This window comes from Rosa chinensis, chromosome 4 (assembly GCF_002994745.2).
Source record: "Rosa chinensis cultivar Old Blush chromosome 4, RchiOBHm-V2, whole genome shotgun sequence".
Lineage (NCBI taxonomy): Eukaryota > Viridiplantae > Streptophyta > Magnoliopsida > Rosales > Rosaceae > Rosa > Rosa chinensis.
The window spans coordinates 7608178-7618053 of record NC_037091.1 but is presented as its reverse complement, the minus strand read 5'-3'; the positions used below and the strand labels follow the sequence as shown (position 1 = coordinate 7618053).

General features: G+C 38.5%; 1 protein-coding gene across 1 annotated transcript; it reads right to left on the bottom strand.

The window, feature by feature from the left end:
• Positions 1 to 3882: 3882 nt before the first annotated feature.
• On the bottom strand, positions 3883 to 6340 carry LOC112200054 (1-aminocyclopropane-1-carboxylate oxidase homolog 1). The gene is made up of 3 exons (XM_024341055.2): positions 5758 to 6340; positions 4579 to 4900; positions 3883 to 4412 (listed from the first exon to the last, which is right to left on the bottom strand). The coding sequence occupies exons 1-3, from the start codon at positions 6273 to 6275 to the stop codon at positions 4155 to 4157; spliced, it is 1098 nt and encodes a 365-aa protein (XP_024196823.1). The 5' UTR covers positions 6276 to 6340; the 3' UTR covers positions 3883 to 4154.
• Between the last annotated feature and the right edge of the window lie 3536 nt (positions 6341 to 9876).

The window sequence follows — 9876 nt, the reverse complement described above, 5'->3', positions numbered from 1 at the left end:
GTATTCGGATCCGATCGGTTCTCCTATCTCCGACGTCAGAGAGGCTTCAAGTCTTCTTAGTTGAGCTCAGAGCAGCCTCCTTGATTGATCCTTAGTGGTTGTTTAGTTCGATTCACGTAAAACTTGGTTCAACTCAGATTGAACAGTAATCCACAGGTTGTGAGGTAGTTTTCGACCCTTTATGCTTTTTTTCTGACTTCGAGCTAGTTATGAAAATTCACAAGCATGCTTAGATGAATAGCTTTGATGTTGGAAGTTTTGTGAAATATTGATTTTTGGCCGGCGGCGGTGCGCCACCGCCTATGGCGGCGTTCCGGTGGTGTTTTGGCCATCTAGGGGACTGTTTCTGGTACTATATATGTTCTACTCGTTGATACGAGCGTTTCAATATATAGAATGCAAATTTTGGAGTTCGTATGAATATGTTATGATTTTTACCGTTTCATATCGGTGAAATTATTCGATCCGTGAGGATCTGAGGGTCCGATTGACTTGTGGTTTGGACACATCGATCATGGAAGTGTTCCAGAGACTTTGGGAGGTCTCGGAAGTGGATTTGCCTCAATTTGGCATCACTTTGGGAATTTTGGTTCGATTTAGAGTTTCGAACGTTATTCCTTGTATTTCATTTACTGAATCAAGACTTTCCTTAGGTACTTGACGAAGTATTCTTGGACGGGTAGTTGGTGGTTAGGCTGTTTTGTTTTGTACTGAAGACGCAGCGGGAATTCGAGGTGAGTAATCTCACAAGGTTCATTTACGAACGGAATTACCTTTATCGTTTTGAGAGTTATTGATTTAACTGCAAACTATAGTTGATATTAGTAGGCATTCCTGAGCGGATGACTATGTATATATATATATTTAAGTGAAATATATATGTTTTGGTGGTTTGTGGATTTATGAAAACAATAGGCATGAATGATGCGTTTTATTGTTTTGGGTTGTGGCTTTTGGAAAACAAATTATTGTGGAAATGTTGATTTCGATTTGTTTTGAAAAGCGTTGAGATTTGGGAAAGCGTTGAGATTTGTGTATGAAAACAATATGCATGGAATGATACTTTTTATTGTTTTGTGTTTTGGCTTTTCGGAAAACAATGATTATGGAAATGTTGATTTCGATTGTTTTCAAAAGCGTTGCGATTTGTGTAACATTTTGGGTCAAGTGTGACTCCTTTAATGTTTTGCTCCAAGGGATTGTGCGGCCTGAGGAACGAAGGTCTATGACCTTGGAAAAAGCGTTGAGATTTGGATATGAAAACAATATGCATGAATTGATGCTCTTTATTGTTTTGTGTTATGGCATTTCGGAAAACAATGATTATGGAAATGTTGATTTCGATTGTTTTCAAAAGCGTTGCGATTTGTGTAATGTTTTTGAGTCCTGTGCGACTGCTTTAATGATTTGCTCCAAGGGACTGTGCGGCCCGAGGAACGAAGGTCTATGACCTTGGGCAGAATATCAGGTAATCACGTCTTTGGCCGAACGAGTGGTTACGTTTCAGTTAGAGCTCTAATCTGTGTGCCAATAGGTAATCATGGGGTAACGGGAACTGGTTATTGATAACTCATGACATTACGTGGTTTTTAAGATAACAAGGTGCAAGTTGTTTTCCTTATTAACGATTTGATAGAAATCAAGGTGTGAGTTGCTTTCTATCGTACGATTATGGTACATTTGATAGAATTCAAGGTGTGAGTTGTTTTCTATGTTTTATTGATAGAAATCAAGGTGTGAGTTGCTTTCTATGGTACAATTATGGTACATTTGATAGAATTCAAGATGTGAGTTGTTTTCTATGTTTTATTGATATAAATCATGGTGTGAGTTGCTTTCTATGGTACGATTTGGGTACATTTGATAGAAATCAAGGAGTGAGTTGCTTTCTATGTTTTATTGATAGAATTCAAGTGTGAGTTGTTTTCTATGTTTTGTTTTAAAAGAAATCAAGGTGTGAGTTGCTTTCTTTTATTTCGATTTGAAACGAAATTAAAGTGTGAGTTGTTCTCCTTTATTTCGTGTTTTTAAGGATCAAAGCGTGATTTGGCTTCTTGATTGAAACGTGCAGGGTTTATCCCGTGATTTTTGTGTGAGTTGTTTTGAGTTACTTATACGGGCTAGGGGTAGTCAATAGGCAGGGCAGGGCCGGGCCAAAACATATTTTTTTTATTTTTCATGCCGGGCAGGGCCGGGCTTCTCTTAAAAATCAAGGCCTAGGGCCTTACAGGCTTTTTATGGCCGGGCCGGGCAAGGCTTTTTTGGGTGGGCAGGGCCGAGCCCATTATATTTATATGTCATATTATTTTGTGAAAAAATTACAAAACCTATGAAAAAATGATGACATGTTAATTATTGAACAAAATAAAATACAAAATTAAAAAAAAACATATGGCCTAATGCAATAATTAGTTCAATATAACTACATAGAAATATATTAATACAAAAATTGAATGGGTTTTCGGGCGGGCTTATAAGGTCGGGCCGGGCGGGCTTTAATGGGCATATAACTGGCCGGGCCTGGGCTTTGAACCCTCCGCCCTAGCCCTGCCTCGTGCCCAATGGGCAGGGCCGAGATGGGCTTTTCTGCGGGCCGGGCTGGGCTTTTGCCCACTGGGCCTGGCGGGCGCCCATGGGCTTTTAGGCCCGCGGGCCAAATGATGACCCCTAATACGAGCTTGCAAAAGCTTACCGGGTTTGTTGTGTAGCAGCCCGGTGCACCATTCCAACGGTGTAGTTAAACTCTGAGAAGCATTTACGTTTTATCTTGTTGTTGACAATTTAATTCGTAAGCTTATGTAATATATGACTCTGTGGAGTGGGTCAATATTGATATAGTAGGTTCAGGGCATCAATATGTGTGTAGTTTAAAGGGAAAAAGTTTCCATGTATTTGTTATTGATGACTGAATGTTCACGCATGTATAATTATGGGATTATATATCGATTTTTATTTGTTTAAAAATCAGGGGCGTGATAGATGCAGACTGGACTAGTGATCCAAACGATCGAAAGTCTACAGATTTGTAATCCTACTTAATTCTGCTCCTACCTCCTGGTGTAGCAAGAAATAAGTTGCTGTGTCTAGATCTTCTACTGAAGCTGAATATCAAAGCATGGCTGATAGTACTTTAGAAATTCAGTGGCTGCTACATTTGATCAAGGACCTACACATTGAACTTGAAGAAGTTCCCACCTTACATTGTGACAACATTTCTTCACTTGCCTTGGCTACAAACCCTGTATATCATTCAAAACTTAAGCACATTGAGGTTGATGTTCATTTCACTAGAGTTCAGGTCAAAGCTGAAACTATCAAGTTACAGTTTGTTACTTCAAAAGAGCAGCTTGCAGATCTCTTTACTAAAGGACTTTGCTCTCTACATCATCAAGGCTTCTGTGCCAGCTTAATGCTTGTATCCAAGCATGAAGCTGAAGGGGTGTTAAGTTGACATGTCATGCAGCTCCATGTTACTTTCTCTCAAGTCACAAACTGTTATAATTAGTCTCGTTATGTTATAATTAGTTAGCTAATTAGGGTTAGTTTGTTAATTAGCATGGTTAGTTACTCAGTGCCCTACAGCTGTAATCCACATGTCTAGTTTCTGTTGATTGTAACCAGTACTATAAATACCTCATCGTCACCTGTAATGACCAAGTCGGTTCTCATTTTTCACAAATACTATTTCAGTTCTAGAGCTTTCTCTCTATTTCTTTAGCTTTCTTTCACCCACCTCCCAAAAAGAAAAAGTAGCTACTTTTTTTTAACCCTTTCATTACTATTGTAACTATTAGTTTGTTTCCTAATAGTGTTTTGCAGCTAGCACTTTGATGAAATCTTGTTCCACAAATCAAAAACAAAAAAGTTCAGGACGAGGATCATATGCATGTGATCGATATTGTACTTCCTCTAAACGTACACCTCCCTCTCCCATAAACTTAAATAAGAATTAACAAGAGTTTCAAATTGTAAGAATAAGTATTCAAATCCAAAAACAAACGAACATTTTTTTTTTTTGGCGAAAACGAAATTACTTGTGCACTTATAACAGTTGTTTACAATTTTCATTGCCAAACTAGACGTATGCAATAATGTACATCATATCCATTACTGCACTCGCTAGATCTTACATTACCATGGTCAAAATTCGCAAATCACAACTTCAAATATTCTAGTCCGGAGACTCCAGCAATCATACCTTTATTATAGTGGTATCCAACATACTCTTTCACACTGGTTGCCCGGTACTTGGCAGGATTTTCTTCTGACGTCAACTCCTTAATTGGCTCATACAGTCTTGGCAAACTTTCGAGTGACATGTGCCTGAGAAAACATGCTACTGAAATTCTTGGACCTACGGTTTTCGTCACTGCTCTGTGATTAACACTTACAAACTTGTCGTTTGAGATTAGCTGTGCCATGAGACAGATTAGACAAAATCATTCAAATGTCATAATACATTTATAAGTTTTTTTTTTTGATATAGAATACATTTATAAGTTGCATGAAGGAATATAACAAAAAAAAACTATATATTCTTGGAGAATTTTGGTGATGTATATGGTTTAAAGGGCTTGCCTGCAAAAGATCTCCAATGTTGACTATTAGAGATCCATCCACGGGAGCAACATCTATCCATTGATTTTCATGCAAAATTTGGAGTCCACCAATATTGTCTTGAAGTAGGATAGTGAGAAAATTAGCATCCGAGTGTTTGTCCGTTCCAATGGTCAATTCTGGTTTAGGACATGGTGGATAGTAATGACCAAGAATAATATATCCGCTCGCACAATCCAAACCTAGAAGGTGGTCTGATTTGAGTCCAAGAGCCTCAGATAACAGCTCAAACAGAGTAAGTCCCAATTTATAAATTTTGTTAGAGTATTCAACAGTTATATCTCTGCAAATCAGAAAAATAAACATAATATTATATTCATTAAATATCAAATTTCAAGAAAATGAATAGAAACTAAACAACGATCTAGACTTAAAACCTACAATACACGGATATGCGAAAATGAGAGCGAATCCCATACCGTCGATACCGATAAAGGATACGGGTGCGATACGCGTTAGTTACACCTGGGTACGCATCTCCAACGAACCCAAGTTTGGATATGCTACGTATCAAACTTGGATAAGTTTCTTTTGTAATTAAATTGAATACGTGGAGGTATATTGGACTTTTTCACCCTTAAAAATATAATTTGTATAAAATAAAAAAGGATAAACCTAATCTCCCTAATCCCATCGTGATTCTCTAGACTTCTTTGATGTCTTTTTTTCTCCTTCTCTTTCCAGTTCTCCCCAATAGAGTGGTTACTTCATCATTGCGCAAATCTCTGTTTCATTTATTTTTATGTTTGTTTTTTTTTCATCTTATGATTATGCTATTTTTGTTTAATCTTTGATTTTTTTTTCTATTTATATAGAAATAATTAAAAAATATATTTATTTGCCATATCCTTCCCGCACCCAAATTCTAAAACATTTGAGATTTGTTATTGTCACGTATCTCACCGTACCATATCCTCATACCCGTATCTGCATCGGTGCTTCTTAGCTTATAACCATATAAACTTTGCCCAAGTACGTTAAAAGTCTAGGAATACTAATCAAGTAAACATGAAAGCTAGTTGTTTAATAAGATATACATATGTCAAGGAACGGGCAATATCCACCGTTACCATGATAACTTGGTTTCTATAGGACTATACCTGCAAAAGCCAAAAGTCAAAAGCTGATAAGAAGCCATACCTGCAAATCGCGGGCAATTCCAGAGGATCAAGAGGCTCGGGAGCCATGTCACACAACAGACTGTCCCTCCAATTAGCAGACCTTGACTCGTACAGATGAAAGCTGCTAACGAACCTGACTTTCCTCATCGGGTCCCTAGTGTAGTAATCAGCCTTCATCTCACTCGGAAGCTCGTGGAACGCGCGTGTTGCCTCCAGCATCTCCTCCAAAATTCTCTTTGGTATCCCATGGTTCACCACCTGGAAGAACCCTACGCTCTCTGCGGCCCGCCGTACTCCGTCGACAACTTCAGCGCGCTTGTGCTCAGTGCCAGTTAGGTCAACAACTGGGATCCTGAACTGGGTTTGATCTGGTTGACTGGAACTGAAACTTGTGTGGTCGTCACCCGAGTGTAAGAAAATCGATGGGATTTTGGTGACTCCGGCGTCGACGATCCCTTTGACGCCAGCTTTGGATTGGTCAAAAGCCTTCAGCTGTTGAAGACGCTCTTCGTTGGTGCTAGAATTCTCGGAGACCATTTTCTTGTGCTTGTTTTTAGTCTCCAAACCTGGAAAGCTTTTGTCTGCGCGCTGCAGGAGCTGTGTTTAGATAATGCCCTTTTATCATGCTTCCCATGATTTCACATATTTAATCATTATTTACATCGATGTCAATCTACAAATATATTTTCATATTTATTTTGAGCTGGACAACTGTACGCTGTTTACCGCTTAACAAAAAAAATGCATTGGATAATTGTTCGGCCACCACCCTCATTTGATTATTCTTAGATCTTCTGCTCACAGCTTGAAAGAGGGCTGCTCACGGGGGCGGTCAACTCATTGGGTGTGGTGTAAGAGCAAGTACAGCGGTTGTGTATTGACCGGGCACCACCTCAGTAATCCTATTTGTTAACTGGGCAAGTGCCCATTTTCCCCTCCACCGGGTCAGTTTTAACCGGGCAAACATTGGCTTTCTTTGACCAAGGGCAAGAAAAATTCTAAGCCCATACCTTTTGTCTTGCCCAGGCTTGGCCGGCTGCCAGCTCGGCCCGCAGCAGAACGTGGCTGATGTCACAGGGGGCCGCGCAGAAGGAGACGCGAAAGAGAAAGGGCGTGAAGAGCACGGACGAATGGGGGAGCGCCACCTGTTGAAGGAACATCTGATTCGGTTTTTTGTCGCGCAGCGACAATTAATGATGATAGTGGGTGCACATGGCTGAGAGCCGTTGGCTGCTTTGGGAATTTGAACCTAACGGTCAACAAATCTGGGCCGACCAAGCCAACAGTAAAAATGGATCTGATGGCTAGGAATTAATATGAATGTAATATAGGTAACGGTAAGAAAACGGGCAGAAAAAAAATATGTAAAAAATTCTAAAAATCATACAAAAAATTTCTCTATAAATACCTACAATTTTTTCTAACATCTCACACCCAAAATACTAGAGTTCATAGTTACACCTTCCTCATCTTCATATAGCTCTCATCATCCATATTTTTCATTATCCACTATGGCCGAACAAAGGGGAAACACACGTCCAGTGGCCGGACAAGAGGGAGATCAAAGTGAAGATACCCAAGATAAAAGGAGATGGACGGATGAGGAAGATGTTCAATTGTGCAAGTCTTTGAAAGTTGTAAGCCAATGTCCGGCTGTGGGCACAAATCAGAAAAAAAAAAACTCGAATTATGGTTGCGCGTGAAGCGACACTTTGACACAAATTGGCCCAAGAGCCGATCAGCCCAATCTTTGCAGGGAAGGTGGAAAATTTTGAAGATTGAACTCTTTGAGTGGCATTGTGCATTAAGGCAAGCGAAAAATTGGTACAAGAGCGGTTCAAATGCGGTTGATGAGGTATGTATTTGTTGATAAATCATTTAATTTGTTGATACATTATAGTAAAATATTACATGATAAATAATGTAGTAATTATAATATCGTTTTAATTGTAATAATTGTTTTTCGTTATAATTAAAATAATTAGTTGATAAATAATGATGTAATTACCCCTCTATTTATATTTGTACTTATTGAGTTTTATTGTAAAACGGTGAGATACATTCTTACTAAAATTATGAACTTTATATTTTTTGATAAATCATTTAATTTGTTGATACATTATAGTAAAATATGTCTTGATAAATAATGTAGTAATTATAATATCGTTTTAATTGTAATAATTTCTTTTCGTTATAATTAAAATAATTAGTTGATAAATAATGATGTAATTACAACGATATTTATATTTGTACTTACTGATTTTTAACTCAAAACGGTGAGATAATTAAATCATTTAAAATTATGACCTGTTGGTAAATTATAATTCCAACATTGTAAAGGTTATGAGTTCGATTCTCACTGACATATGTAAGGGTGGGGTGGGATAAGGGTTTAAAAAAAAAAAAAAAAAGATGACCCTTCATAATAGCGTTTATATTTGTACTAATTGAATTTTTTATTGTTTTTTTTTAATTACGTAGCAAGATGAATCACATAAATTGTGGCATGCCGAGATGGAGAGAAAAACTGGGAAGGCCAAAAGACACAATTTTCAGAGCTTTGATAGTTACGCTGTTGTGGAGGGCTTTGCATAATTTAAAGACATTCCTAGCCATACATCCGGAGGAACATCAAATGTAGGAAGTCAACATACGCACACACAACCAATTGCTGAAAATTCCCCCATCAACTTGGACATGGATGTAGATGAGGTAATTGCACGTAAAACTGCAGATCCTAATGTGAGGCCTCAAGGAAGGAAGGCTGCGAAAGAAACAATACGGAAAGGAAAGAAGGCAGCGAAAGATCAAAGTCCTTTGTCAAGTAGTCTCGAGAGTATAGCGAACAACCAAATAGAGGCAACCAAGGGCAAGAAAAAACTCGATGACAAATTCGCTCTAAGTCTCCAAGAGGAAGAGAAAAGAGCATGTATCCTCTTGCAAATCGAAATACGAAAAGAGTAACTCCTATTTCAAGAAAGGCAAGATCGAATTAAAGAGAGGGAAGAGCGAAATAAAGAGAGGGAAGAGCGTATTATGGAGATTGATACAAGTAAAATGACGCCAAATAAAAAGCGTTATTGGTCAAGAAAACAAAAAAGATAGCGGAGAAAGAAGATCTTGACGAGCAGCCGGCACCTTCTATGGGTGGATACTATCCACAACCGAATTTTGGTGGTGCATTCCCACAACCAAATTTTGGTGGTACATACCCACAACCTCCTTACCCCGGTGCATACCCACAACCACCTTACCCCGATGCATTCCCACAACCTCCCTTAACCGGTGGATTCCCACCACCTCCCTTCACCGGTGGATTCCCACAACCCCCTTACCCCGGTGGATACTATCCGCAACCACCTTACCCCGGGGGATATCCTACACAACCACAATTTTCACCTTTCCCTACGGGTGATTCCACCAACCCTAACCCTAATGATGAGCCTTCAAACACAAATTGAATTTCTAGAGAGGATGAGAATTATGATTTGAATAATTAGGTTATTATGCATGTTTGTAATTGTATTGTACTTATTCCTAGTTTTTCATTTATGTAAACGACAATTTAAGGAAATAAAAGTTGTATTTGGAAATTCCCCTTATTAATGCACACACCTTATATTCAAAATCATAGCACATAATAAACATAATACAACCCAAATTACATTGACATAAAAAACATAGACATTAGGCAAATTAAAAGCACACCAACTTTCCAAAACATAATACAAGCCAAATTCAAAGCACACAAACATAACAAAACATAGATATTAGCCAATTATTCCAAAAAAATTTCATTTATGATCTAGATCTCCATGTTGCCTTGAACGTTCCAGAAATGCTCTATCAGATCTTCTTGAAGGTTTGAGTGATTGTTTGAACTTCTAATGACATCGTATCGATCCATGAATCCATTGAAGTAATAACCATCTCTACCAACAGGATCGAAGTCATCACCAGTCGGTCCTTCCTAAACCTGGGCCAACCTGGGCCTCATATTGTTATCCTCTTCTTCATCGGACTCCAAATCCTCATCGCTGTCATCTGGTCTTTCATCCTCGATTATCATGTTGTGTAATATAATACAAGTCAGCATGATGTATCGAAGGTCTTCTCTTTCCCAGCCACGAGCCGCTCT

Bases quoted from the DNA above. Each gene is read 5' to 3' on its own strand.
- LOC112200054 (XM_024341055.2), bottom strand. From the start codon at position 6,275: ATGGTCTCCGAGAATTCTAGCACCAACGAAGAGCGTCTTCAACAGCTG. The intron at 4,901-5,757 runs GTATGGCTTCTT...TCTGATTTGCAG, and splicing joins GAATTGCCCGCGATTTGCAG to AGATATAACTGTTGAATACT. The intron at 4,413-4,578 runs GCAAGCCCTTTA...CTCATGGCACAG, and splicing joins ACATTGGAGATCTTTTGCAG to CTAATCTCAAACGACAAGTT.